The 15,000-nt window shown below is 27.0% G+C and overlaps 1 protein-coding gene across 3 annotated transcripts in view; it reads right to left on the reverse strand.

Moving 5' to 3' along the window:
• Positions 1–15,000, reverse strand: part of LOC105843360 (tRNA endonuclease ANKZF1) — a 61,854-nt gene that overhangs the window by 43,781 nt on the left and 3,073 nt on the right. For all 3 annotated transcript variants that reach the window (XM_065810674.1, XM_065810675.1, XM_065810673.1), the window contains exons 2-5: positions 14,299–14,372; positions 13,378–13,474; positions 8,138–8,319; positions 6,497–6,585 (exon numbers count right to left, since the gene is read on the reverse strand). In XM_065810674.1, coding sequence (XP_065666746.1) covers positions 6,497–6,585; positions 8,138–8,319; positions 13,378–13,474; positions 14,299–14,372 — 442 coding nt within the window. The remainder of the gene's footprint in view (positions 1–6,496; positions 6,586–8,137; positions 8,320–13,377; positions 13,475–14,298; positions 14,373–15,000) is intronic.

The following is a 15,000-nucleotide window of genomic DNA, read 5'->3' on the forward strand; positions in this document are numbered from 1 at the left end:
AGTAATGAAAATGGCTTTCTGAAGCCTAGAACTTTCTTGAACCTTATGAAACTTTCTAGAATTATTCATGCCTGATTGAGCAACAGTTTTAATTTTATATGAATCTGTATTCATAAGATGGCAGTCAAATAATATAGAAGTACAATAAAATATATTTAACATTATTGTCTATCAGAAATATACTAAAGCATTATCTTCAATCATAATGTCATATTTAAAAGTGCACTACTAAAGAAACAATCTGAAAAGACAATCTGCATGAAGAATCTAATACACTTTGATAAATTACATGAGAAAAAAAAATTGTTCCACTACAAGAACAATCACTGGAAGATAAGAGCAGGATACCACTCAAAATCCAAATTTTTATTTGCTATCTGTTCCTTGGAGAATCCATCAAAGGGAGACAAAACGAATATAGGAAATTGAGAAAAAAGTAACAAGTTTATAGCAAAGGAAAATAAGTTTTCCACAATTATCAATTCAAGTTGTACAGGTAAAACTGGATCAAATGCTGAAGACATACAATAAATGTGTAAAAGAAAGAAAATATGATCAATTGAATAAAGTTTTTAACACCACAAAAAAAGATGGTGAATGGCTCTGTAGTGAGGACAATAAATTGTATTATCTTGGGTGAACAACTAGGAAAGCTGCTAGTTCAAAAACTATCCATCCATCATAAAGAAGAAAAATGTCCTTGAAGCCTACTTCAACAACAGTAACGACAACAGCAACAATGTCAACTTCCAAATCCGAGTCTGAGGTAGAATGTCAAGAATCTAAAGATTCAGAAGAACAGTTCACAAGTACCAGCAAGTACTACAGCATAATCAAAACTGCAATCAAATTGTATATCTTTTATTGTATATCAGTTGTATATCTTCAAAGTTATCAACTAGCAAAGCAGCAACCACTTGATGACAGTTGTCTCATCAAGATGGAATTGACATTCAGGCACTTTCACAGTCTGATATATTCAGATATATACCAGACTATTAAAGAAGCTGTTTAACTCTAAGAAGAAATGAAGAAAAAATTAGAAAACAAGAATATCAAGTGTTAGTGTTGAAGAATATACAAAGGAAAGTTAAGGTACAAGCACTAAATCTATCAGACAAAAACGCAGTACATTTGTAGATTTATCTCTCACAGATGGGCAGATCATTGGTTTACTGGCCAAATTGCATAATGATTATAAAACCATCGAGACTGGAAATTCCCAAAACAAATCAGTGTGCAGAAAGAGCAATCAAGTGTCTTCAAGATCTTTTTGACATCTGTAAAAAGAAAGATAACCTCCAGCTTAGATTTATTTTGTCTAAGAAAGTATAAAAGTTGTATATTACGCTTTAATTAAGCTGAATAATTCATCGATTTGACTCAGTAACATGGGGTCACAAAAAAGTCATAACAATAATGTACATACTTACTAGGGTGGAGTGATTTTCATACTTTTTTGGAAATTCAACTTTAGTAACCCGGGAGTAAGTTCAACAGGGTAAAATATGAGCTCATGAAAAATTTCAGCTATCCAAAATAAAAAATGGCAAGCTTAATCGACTTTGAAAAAATGAGAGAAAATGCAATTTTTCTTAATTTTCAAGTTTTTCTGCAATTTATGAAATCAATTAATAAAAATATCAAACCAGTAAAAAGTTTATTTTTTCAAATAATTTATTCATAATGAAATGGTCAAATAAATTAATAATAAGTTATAAAAATTTTATTTAATAAAATGGTATAAAAGCAATATATGCATTTAAACATTTAATTTATTTTTAGCTAGTTTTTATACCTCATTTTAACGCACATCTCTTAATATAAAATACAATCAAGTTTTGAACAGCAAACTAAAAATTACTTATATAACTAAACTGTATATACAAAGTTTACTTATATAAGTCATTTTTAGTTTTTTAAAGTATAATTAGTTGAATACTTTATATAATTATATACTAAAGGATCTAGATAATTATAATTATATAGGTCTTGAAAATGCTTACAAGCAACTTTTGACCTCAAGACTATCCTAGATGTAAGTAATTAATAATTACGAGATATGAATATAGGATTATATAGATATGAAAATAGGATTATATAGATATGAAAATAGGATTAATAAATTGTATTAATAAATAAATTAATAAATTATATAGATATGAAAATAGGATTATATAGATATGAAAATAGGATTAATAAATTACACAATTTATTTTTGACTAAATACTTTAAACATAATTGGCACGTGTACCCATTTGGTCATGAATATAAGTGTTTATCGAGATTTCAATTGCCAAAGGCTTGGGCATATGCGAAATATTTCTAAAATAAATATCACACTTAACCATTACCCTACTACTGCATTGGTCCTAAATCCTAAATACACTTTTATATTCCTCGCAATCAAAAAAGTAAAGGCAATTACATTCATATAAATATGTTTTATTAACATCAAATACATAACAAAATTATTTATTAAAAAACCACAAAGTTATTTTTAGTTTCAAAATATAGTCAAATTTCTTGGATTTTAGTTTAGTCAAAATATATTTATGACGAGCTTCCCTGCCATATACTTGGTGACTAACCTCTGTAACTAATTTGACAGCGCATTCTACGCTCTGAGCATGAAAAGGAAATTCAGGTAAGTTCAGAACTTCTTTAGTTGCAATTAGTGCATCGATTTGGTCATCCTTCAATCATATTGTTGATGCCAGTTCACTGCTTTTCTTTAAGTCAATTAATTCTGTCCAAGAAGTTGCTTGAAAGTTTATGTCAACATTAGCAATATTTGTAACACAGCATTCATAACACTGCAATTACTTGCTCTGAGTTTTTTAATGACTAGTAACGCCTATTAGAATCTTCATCTCTAAGCATACAATATAAAAAGTTCTCAGGCAATAGATAATATGAATTACTTTTTAGATTTTTAAAACAAATATTTTGTATTTCCTCATCTTGCTTTCTTATCTGTTCTGTCATTTTAAAGAATATACTTGGAGAATCCATAAATTTAGAAGACCTTTTGATAAGAAACCCAATGTATGCATACACTTGTACAATAAAATTTACAAGCCTTATATGGTCTAGACATGGTGCTTCAGTACGAGTATACAAAGCCATGATTCGAATTGCTTAAGTCAACCATCTTGTGTTGTTTAGTGGACCAATTTTTATTCTAAAAAATATGGGATTGACAAATCCTTTAGAAATTCCAAGACAATATTCAAATAATAGTCATTGATCGTGGCTAAAATCATTAATCACTTCAACATTTAGTATCTCCACTGAAGTATCAATTTTGGTAAACTTCACTTGTGGTTTAAGATGGAAATCTATAGAAACTTGCTTTCTAATAGGTCCTGAAAATTTATTTGGACACTTCAAACTGCCATCAACTATTTTGAATACTTTTTGAAATGGAAGTTAATTGTGATGCAAAGTACATCCAATAAGATGTATTTTTCTTCATAATTTCTTTTCTAAACATGCAACAATTCTAGTTTTGAAACTTGTATTGACATTTGTATTGTCAAGAAGAAGGGCTTACACTGAATTTAAACTATCATACTCTTTTAGAACATTACATACAATTTCACTTTGAAGCCTACCAGGTGCACCATTTGATGGGAGATTTTTATTAGAGAGATATGAACTGTTTTTAAAACTATTTTCAGTAGTAAAAGTTAAATGATGTTCTTTTTCAGTAACTCTCGACAAGCGAGTTTCTCCATTTTTAACGACATCCTTAAACTGAAGAATACTTTTATCATCTTTATCATCAACATGCAAACACACCAAGTTACTTAAATTATTATCTTGTTGATCACCATATCTTGACATTATTTTCTTCTTTTCTCTATAAAACAACTCAAAGTATTATATTTAGCTAAATATCATATTAAATGGTTTGTAAACAAGCATTTATATAAACTAATAAAGAGATAAATTTATATTTGTCTAACTTATTTAATGAAATAGTATTTACCTCTCAATTTTGCTTCAATCTACAACTTGATTCAAATCTCCATGTTTAATGATTCCATAATCTAGAAGTAGAGCATTTACTAGTGCAGCTGCAGCACAAGATGAGACATCATACCTACAAAAAAGAAACTATGAACTAAACAAACAAAACTGAAAAAGCATAGTATATTATCTATATGTGATCCCTTAACATTCTATATTCACCCTCTCGTCTCCCACATTAAAAAAAACTTATATATATATATATATATATATATATATATATATATATATATATATATATATATATATATATATATATATATATATATATATATATATATATATATATATATATATATATATATATATATATATATATATACACACACACACACAAATATATATAAAAATATACATACATATGTTAATAAAACATCTAGATCGGATGCTGAAACTTCAGATATGTGACCAAAATCAATCAATGAGTTACGGGCGTCAGGCATTTTAACATGATCTATAAGCTCTACTTGAACTAACCTTTCCGGAGTAAATGAACTCGATTTTAAATTAACCTTTCCTAGCTGATAAATACTTTTAGGACCAATCTTGTTTCTCTGGTCATGAATACATGCCCTGTTTTCAGAAGGGACCTTAAATAATATTTTTGAAAATAATCAACTTCTTCAGTTTGATTGAAGTGAAATCAAAGTAGAACAAAAATTTCTTAGTACAATACTTGCAGATTAAAACAATAAATATTCCAATATACATAATAATATATAAAAAATTTAATCAAATACCTTTCTAGTTTTACATAGACACAAGATGCGCTCTACTTGGCAATTGATGATGCTACACTTAACATCTCTGTCATTACATAAAACAGTTGCTAATTCACAAGTACATGATGAAATATCAAAGAGTTTCTTTAAAATCTTGATACTCCTTACTTTTAGATTTACAACATCCTTGGTTTATAGATTTTACTCCTTCAAAAAGATTTCTTAATTTTCTTAAGATTGAATTTCTCTGAAGAAGAGGAAGATGTGGGTTAACTTTATTCTACAAAGTACTAAAAGAATTCTTAAACTCTTCTAGTAGATTATGTTTTCAAATATTTTGGTTATTGTTTTCAGTGAAATAAAACAAATGAATTACTTGACAAAATGTTGGAAGATCATGCTGAAGGCATTTCTGATGGGAGACCTCCGTATTTAAGACTATTTTCCAAACGAGTTTACCTGGATTTGCTCTTAGGCATTTTTTCTATAAATTATTTTGCTATTTATAAATTATAATTTAAAAATTATCTAAAAACAACAAAACAATGCGCATGCACATTTTGAAAAATGGCGGTTTTCCTTGAAAATAGATTATGTTTTAATAAATGTATATTTTTGTAAACCAGCCATTTTTCAGGCAATATTAGCAAGTACATGTTATACATTTTATTATTATTTTTTGATAATCTATTTAATGCAGGGTTACTATAGTTCTGATTCCAAAATCACTCCACCCTAATACTCACAAAAAAACAAGCATACATTGAGCAAAAATAATAAAAAATGCAAAGTACCTATAAAAACATTAAAACATATACACATACATATATATAAATACATAAAAATTATATTAAGAAATATATCAGTGTTGTAAGATTCAGTTAGAATTAAGTAATGGACTAATGTAGGTGAAAACCCATCCTCAGGGCCACAATCAATTCACCAATAATGACAAATCTATTGAAACCACACAAGCTTTCAGTTTTCACAACATCTTCAATAATACAAATGTATATAATAGCAATAATAAAAACAATAGTAGCAATAATAATAATGAAAATTGATGAATAAACAAAGGCACCTTATTATATTCGATAAACAAATATAGACTTAACTATATTGGTACAAGCTGTTTCTATATTTGTACAAACCAAAAGTAAATACGAAAATCAACGAAAATTAAATTTACAGAGAAACATAAATAGTTTAAAAAAATGAACAAAAACTAATAAAAAAACTGTAAAACTAATAACCGTAGCTGACAAACAAAAAAATAAAAAAAATAAAAATTGTTGTCAAGAAAAACAATAAGATTGTTAATCAAGATTTTACAGTGCTTACAATAACAAAATCTTAGCAATCTGATTGACTAGAAACACGTTTGTTAAACAATTAGTACTACTCGTTAAACAAATAGTACTATTCATTAAACAAATAGTATTATTCATTAAACAAATAGTACTATTAATTAAACAATTAGTACTATTAATTAAACAATTAGTAACATTCATTAAACAAATAAGTACTATTCATTAAACAATTAGTACTATTTGTTAAACAAATAGCACTATTCATTAAACAATTTTTCTTGACTCAATCTCTTTTGTTCTTCACTTGTTTCAAGATAAACATAGCATTTTTACATACTTTTTCATTGAAATAAATAGTTGTAACTAAATTTCTGAAACTTTTAAATATAAGTTATTCAGGTCTTACTTATTAATTATATATAAACTTACTTATTAAAAACAGCTCCAGCAAAATGACCAGCACATAACAATAAATATACCCATACTGATCCAAAGTCCAAACATTCAAAATTTTCAGTCTAAAAATAACTAAACTATACATACATAAATATATATAAATATATATGGGCATGTGTGTGTGCGAGCGTATACAAGAAACAGCGAATCAAGTTTGACATTTTGGTGTACTTTTGACATTTAAGCGCTGACCTTAAACTTTTAGAAAAGTATGAAAAAGAAGAATATTGAAGAAAATAAAAAATTATATCAATTTTTAAAATAATATAGTGTATTTTTATATATGAGTACTGTACATCTATGCTCAAATTCGACCTTTCTTAGTTATGTTAAACCAAGTTTTTTTGTTTGATTTTTTTGCTTTTTTAAATCTTCACTCCTAACAAGACTGCAAGCAACCACTATTTTCGGAAGTTACTGGAAGAGAAAAGATGAAGTTTATAAAGCAAGATAATGATTAACAGATGACTAAAAAGATTGCAAAATATATGAATCAGGAAAACAAGATGAAGGGAACAAACACCAAAGAACTAATGTTTTTTGGAATTCGCTCCCTTCATCTTGTTATCCCAGCAAATTTAGGAGCTCTTTTGCTCACTTCAGGAAAAAAACTTAGCTTCTTATCAAGACAATAATAAATAGTAGTATCATCAGCAGACAATGCCACCTGTAAGAATTTCTGGGAGATCCTTAATGTAAATTAGAAAAAGTATAGGGCTAAGGATCGAACTTTGAGGAACTCCTGAAGTTACAGGAAATGAAAAAGAGTGCTGTCCATCAAGGACAACTTTAATACTATGATTGGTAAGAAAAGGATTTAATAATCATTAAGATGTTACCTGATGCATGCCAAACTTTATTAAAAGTTTTAGAAATGTCAAGAGCGATAGCCTTAACCACTCCACATCTATCTAATGCACAATAAAACCTATCAGTTATTATCATTAACAAATCAGCAGTAGAATGAGAAGATTTAAACCCATACTAATGATCAGAAAGTAAACTATTAGATTCAAGATGAGAGATTAGGAGTTTATTAATTAAAGATTTAAAAACCTTGCTTATGATAGGAAGTAGACTAATGGGACATAAGTTAGACCAGTCAGATCGCTCTCCAGAATTTTTTAAAATAGGAATAACAAATGCTGCTTTCCAGCAAGCTGGAAAACAAGACTTTGATAAGCACTTGTTAAATAGTTTTGAAAGTATAGACGACAGCTCCGGAGAACACTTCTGCAAGACTATAACAGGCATGTTGTCTGGAACACAAGCTGTAGAAGAGACTAAGTAGTTAATCACTTTAGATACAGAAGCTGGAGTGATACAAATGTCAAGCGTGATACAAATGGTTCAACCTGTGGAGGTTCAACAAATGGTTCAACCTGTGGAGGTTCAACAAATGGAGTGATACAAATGGTTCAACCTGTTTTTTTAGCTATATCAAGTACAATGTGATTAGTGGAATTAAGAAATAAGATTGATGAAAGTCCTTTATTACCAATATTAAAATTAAAAGTTAGCAATTATACTTTAAAGAAATTTAACTGTTTTATAAAAAGTTTAAAATTAATAATCATGCCTAGAAAATGGTTTTGAAAAAGTTACTAATCATACCTGAATTATCAGATTTTTGTAAATTGAAAATAAAATTTTTTGTTCTGTAACATAGAATGTCTTTAAAGGGTGATTTGAAAAAAAATTTCCTCTGTTTCTTGGCTGGAACTCTATATTTTCATTTAATTTTTCACATGATGGAGAAATATCATCTGATTCTGATTCAGAATTAGAACTTTCGTCTATAAATAAAATAAAAATAATCTAAAAAGAGTCACTCTAAAGGATGAAGACTTTATGTATAACTTAATATGCAACTAAAGATCTTCTGTATAATTCAATATGCAACTAAAAACCATAGGTATAACTCGATATGCAACTTAAGACCTTATGTATATTTTAAAATGAAGCTAAAGATCTTATGTATAATTATATGTGTGTGTATGTGTAAATATATACTAGCAAAAGAGGACCTGTAAAATGGGTCAATAGAGCTAGGTATGTCAAATATAATAACTTTATCTGTTAGATCTTTCATATAACCACTTCCTGTATTGACAAAGAAAAAGAGCAATGTATCCATACAATAAACAAATTAATCTACAAGTTGCATTTTAAATAAAATAAGATAAAAATAGAAAAACTCTTTACTCCAATTCTGAACAAATTAATTCTAATTCTAATTCACTCCCAACAAGGCTGCAAGCAACTCCTACTGCAAGCAACTCCTACTGCAAGCAACTACTATTAAGTTGGGAATTACCAAAAGAAAAAAAAATAGTTAAAGAGCATGGAAACAGTTGACAGAAGACTTAAAAAGTTGTATGAGTCAGGAACACATGAAGATGGGAAAAGAGTTCACAAGGGTTAAAGTGCAGGGAAAAAAACTAGACAAATAAAAGTTTTTAGAGCTTCAAAGAAGATACAGTAAAAGAATGAAACTTTGCTGAACGATGAGTCAAGCGAAAATAAATTTGATTGATGGAACTAAAGATAATAGCAAAATATGACAATAGTATTCTAAACAAGGACAAATAAGAGATTTGAAGAGGTAGAGAACAGAATCAGCCATAAGATAATGGCAAGCACGATAAAGAGAGCAACATTACCAGATGCTAATTTAGCAATCAATTGTATATATGGTTTCCATAAGAGGTCAGTAGTGAACGATAATCCAAGAAGACTTAAAGAAGAGGACTAAGTAAGAGGGTTGCTATTCATTAATATAAGAAATTTTGACAGCAGTTGTTTGTAGTTAAAATTCACAAGCCTTTGTAAAGCCCAATCTGTTAGAGAAGTGAGATCAGATTCAAGATAGACTGGCTATTCTATGCAATCGAAAAAAGATAAGACTTTTTTTCAAAACAGGAGTATTAAGATGAGCCACCAGCAAATAGAGCCACTTTAGATGAAAGGTTGTCAGGAAGATCATTAATGTAGATAAGAAACAAAACAGGACCAAGTATAGTACCTTGTGGTACCGCAGAAGTTAATGTAAATGAAAAAGAAGGTTGACTTTCAAGGATATAGTCATAGAGTGGTTAGAAAGAAATGATTCAATAATCTCAAAAACTTTCCTGGATACATCATATCAAGCAAGCTTATGGAGAAGACCAGATGCCAAACTTTTGCAGAAAACAAAACTTACCTTTGTTAATGACACTGTTGAAGATTTTTCAAAAGTCTCTAGCCCCTAACATCTGAGATAAGATATGAGATTTAGTGAACTGAAAACAATGGAATTCCAGTCAGCTTTAAAGAAGTAGTAAGTAGTGCAATGATTAGATGAATCCAAAGAAGAAGTACAAGATGAAAGACTTATAGATAGGCAAAGAGAAAGGTGATAGAGTGAAGAGGTGCTAAGCGGAAGCACAAAAAAAAATGGTCAAAATATTCAAAACTGATTTCTCAACAATAAGTGAATTACGATAAGTAAGTAAACCCCAAGCCAAGCATGACTATTGGAGTTTTTGCGAATTAAAGAAGCAACAGCCAAACTAAAATTAGTTTCACTAAGCAAGTCTGGTGAATTTTGTAAGAGGTAAGATTCAACTTTTTTTTTTTTTTAACATCTTTGCTTCCAACAAGGCTGCAATCAACCACTAATTAGAGTTGGAAGTTACTGAAGAGAAAATATGAAGATTGTAGAGCAAGATAAGGATTGACAGACAACTTAAAGGATTGCAAATTATATAAATCAGGAAAGCAAGATGAAGGAAGCGAATTCCAAAGAACTGATGTTCGAGGAAAAAAACTAGATAAATTTTTGAAGCACTTAGAAACAGTCACAACAAAAGTATGATACATAATTGAATGACGAGTAACACGAGAATGAATTTTAGTAAATGGCAAAAGAGACACTAGCTCTTTAGAGCAGTGCCTATTATAGTATTTGTAGAAAAGAGAAAGAGAAGCAACATTACAACGATGTGATAATGGTTGTTGGTTGGCTGCAAAAGCAAGTCCAACTATGTTTACAATGCATTTTTGCACCTTGTCTAGAAGAGAAAGAGCATTAGAAGATCCGCCCCAGATATGGCAACAGTATTCCATACTGATGGAAGGTTACTTCGACAAACACAAATATTTGTGAAACATATTGAAACTGTCAGCTTGTTAGGATGGTTTTTTATATTTAATATTATATTGTTATTTCTAAAAAAAAAATTTTTGAAAAATTATACAATTTATGGTATTGTGGTTTATCTTCCAGCTAATTTATATATGGAGGCCACATACCAAGATCCGTAGAAAAAAAGTTCACTAAGGAACGTTATTACCTGCCCCAATGGACCAAGAGCAATTAAGTTTTGATAAGAACAGAAATAAAGTAAAGTTATAGAATTAGTTGTGTTAAAAAGATAGCATTGAGAAATGCGGACAGAAAAGTCGCTTAAGAAAGACAACAACTAAGAAAACTTGACCTTTCATTATGGATTCAGAAGTTTCAGTGCATTTTTTTTCTGTAAAAATTATACAAATTGTAATAAATAAAAAATATCATTTGCATTTTATTTAAAAAAAACATCATTTCAGTTATACAATTTATTATTTAATTTCAATTTATTTAATATTTTTATTAAGTGATGTATATTTCAAAGAAATTTAAAACAATTTTTTTACTTGTTATGTTGTTTTTCTAGAAAAACATACAGATATTATTAGAACAAAAAGCAACTAAAACATAATAATTTTGTTTAAAAATTGAAACTTTTTTACTAGCGTTTTTTTCTTTGTTTTTTTTTTTGAAATTATTTGAAAACCACAAAAAGATTGTGGTTTTCAAATAATTTTGTTATCAATTATACAAAAATGCAAAATAGTTGCACTTATTTAGAGTACCTGCTTAAGTGTTAATTACAATTGTTTATAAAATGGTTCGTTTTTCAAATACATTGCTCTCAGTGCTATCATACTAACATATTAAATGATTAGTAAAAAAATATTTTTTAATCTTGGATTAAAAACCCCTTAAAAAATTTTTTTCTTTTATTATACATATTACATACACAATCCTTACATATACAATCCACAAACTCAACTTACCTACTGATGCTTACACTTATAGGCATTTAATAATGTTATATAAATGGAATTTTTACATTTGCATAATTTTAAAATAGATATTGTTATTAATTTACGTAAGTTACATATTTAAATATCTGTATATAAATTTCTTACATGGAACTCAGAGAAACATGTCAATTTATTTAAGTTTCAGTAGGACAGTTTAAATGTTATTGAACTCATTTTGTACTACATAATTAAATTTATTTCACACAACAAGGCACATAAAACACAACAAGGCACATTTTTATACTTGATATTTTATTCAATCAAACTTATAAAACAGCATCAACTTGGCATGTTGTGGTTTAACTCCAAGATCCAGATTATTATAAAAAACAAAATAAAATTCTATTTGAAAATATATATTCAGCATGGCAACTAAATTTGAGGAAAAATTTATGTAAACAAGATCTAGATTGGCTAATCATCAGTATGAAGGCGTGAAAGCGTTTTTTTACATATACACAAGGAACATTTTTTATTAAGTACTTATTAAGAGATCCGTGATTATAAGTTATAATAAAATATTTTTCATTAGATAAAGATTAGACTTTTTTGTGGATGTATGATTGAGATCTTCTAACTATGTTCCACATCAAAATTTTTCCTGATTTCTTTAGAATGTATATTATTACTTTAAATGAAACTTGAATGAATGTATTATTACTATAAATGTTATTTTTTCATTAAAAAAAGAAAAAACTAAACATAAAAAAAGCTATTTTTTGTTTAACGCAAAAATTTTAGGCTTGAGCAGGTACAATCACATTTATCACAGCAGAAAAAATTTTTTCATTATTCTTCAGTTCCTTTTTCTGTGAAAAAAAATTGACTGGTTTAAAGTTGTCATTTTAAACTCAAGGTATGCAATATATATATATATATATATATATGTATATATATATTAAAAAGCATTTAAATTTTACATACTAAAATGTAAAATTACATTTGACATCCCAAAATGTTGATATGTGAAACGCAAGAAACATTTTAAAAAATAGAAAAAATTATGACAAATATTAAAAAAATAAAAGTAAAATTATTAAAATTAATAAAAGTAAAATTATTTAAAATTGGTTTTAAAATTATTCAAAACAACCGTTTCAATAAAAAATTTATTTTTAAAATTAATAATATATTACTATTATTAATTTTAAAAATAAATTTTTTATTGAAACGGTTGTTTCAATAAAAAATTTAAAATAATATTAATTAGTAATAAAAGAATATTTTTATCACTAACCATTTGTTTTATTGTAGAGTTTATAAAAAATTTTCTTTACTATTTTTATCTAAATTTATATTCATCAACAAATTTCAAATTTCATGGAATAATCTCTAATTTTTCAAAAACTATGACCAAATAAAGTTTTAACCCCCTCAATTTGAGGGGGCTGTAAATATTGCAGGGTCATAAAAACTGAACACTAAGAGATTATTGCATGAAACTAGAAATTTGTTGATAAATATGAATTTAGATAAAAATAGTAAAGAAAATACTTTATAAACTTGTTGCTCCCACGTTAAGGGCTGGGTGGGCCCAAAAATTAGGGGTTTTTTTCTCCAAGCTCCAATCATCCCAGTTCTTTGCAAAACATTCTTTTTTGATATAAGCATAAACATACAAAAGTTTGGAGTTTGCACAATGCTTATAAGTGTCAAAACTCAAACATCTAAAAATCCAGTGTACACCAGTGTACTGCATATATAACAACTAAAAATGACAATACCTATGTAATCTAAAAACTCTTCTTCTGTTAAAGGGGGTTTTAAGGATGCTTTACGATGAGCATTCACTCTATGCAAATCTGAGAAATAGTGTTGCCTCTAAAAATATACAGATTAATTATAGATTAGCAACAAAAACAAATTTTTAAAAAAATTAAAATTTCATATAATTTTAGTATTTCTTATTTTTATTAATAATTTTGGGTTGTATTTTAAATCATTTTTTTTTTTTTATTCTCTTACAGTAATTAAAATTTTTATAAATGTCCATAAAAAGCCAAAATACCTGTTTAGTTTAAAATATTTTTTGAGACAAGTAAAGAATTTTTAAAATGGTATCTTGAATATTTTTTTGAGACAAGTAAAGAATTTTTAAAATGGTATCTTAAATATTTTCTAAAGACTTTTTTAGAGATTATTTTATTTATCATTAATCTATTATTATTTTATTATTAATAATTTTGGGTTATATTTTAAATCTTTTTTTTTTATGTTTTATTCTCTTACTTTAATTAAAACTTTTATAAATGTCCATAAAAAGCCAAAAAATCTTTTAGTTTTACAAAGAAATATATGTTTAGTTTAAAAGCCTTATAAGATTAAGCCTTAATAAGATTAAAAATAATATATTTCAAACATTATTTTTTATTTGTTATAAAATTATATTTTTATTTCTTGTAAAATAAAGTATATTATATATATTTTATATTTTGTATATAAACTTAACGTTTTTTGAATTACTTTAACCTCTCATTTATTTTACATTGAAAATTTATTTTTTAATTTCAATAAAACACTTCTATTCACAAGTAAGAACGTGGTGTTTCTATAGACCATCAATACTAAAAAATATATTATCTGTAAAATATAAAATATACATTTAAAAATATATTAGGTCATAGATTTAAATAAATACAATTCACCTGATCATCTCTATTTTCAAAATAAATATTGCATATTGTACACTTAAAAGATTCAGCCTGATGGTCATTTTCAACTGCATAAAAGTAAAAATAAAAGATTAAAATCTTTTTATTTTATTAAAAAAAGAGAAAAATATTTACATACTTTGTAAAAATAGTTTAAAGAAAAAGAGTTTTATTTCATTGTTTAAAGAAAAAGATTTTTGAACTTGGATTCATATTTGTAGTGCTGGAATAAGACACTCCATAACGCCAGGAAAGTGACACTGGGGAATATTAAATTTATTAAGACAACTTTTAATTTAAAAAATATCCCCTCCATTTTTTCTTGATTATTGATCTTTAATTAAATTTATTTAAGATTGAACTTTATTTATTATATTCTCTATTTTACATGACAATTCACATTGCTTACTTTCTTAACCACGTTATACTACTATCATAACAGACAACACACTGGAACCATCAACTTTAAAGCTTTTTTACAATCTATTTAGTTAAAATTTTCCTAACAAAACTTTTAACCTTGTTCTTCTTATTGCCTATTCAGTTTTACCTCTCAATTTAATAATATCCACTAAATAGCTTATCAACAAAATTTGACTTTTGCCTTAATATCACACTTATCACACTTAAAATCACATTTAGTATATAAATAAAACCAAAAGCTTTTGTGAAAGCAGAACTTTTTTTGAAAAAACA

Source organism: Hydra vulgaris, chromosome 11 (genome assembly GCF_038396675.1).
Source record: "Hydra vulgaris chromosome 11, alternate assembly HydraT2T_AEP".
Taxonomy (NCBI): Eukaryota; Metazoa; Cnidaria; class Hydrozoa; order Anthoathecata; family Hydridae; genus Hydra; species Hydra vulgaris.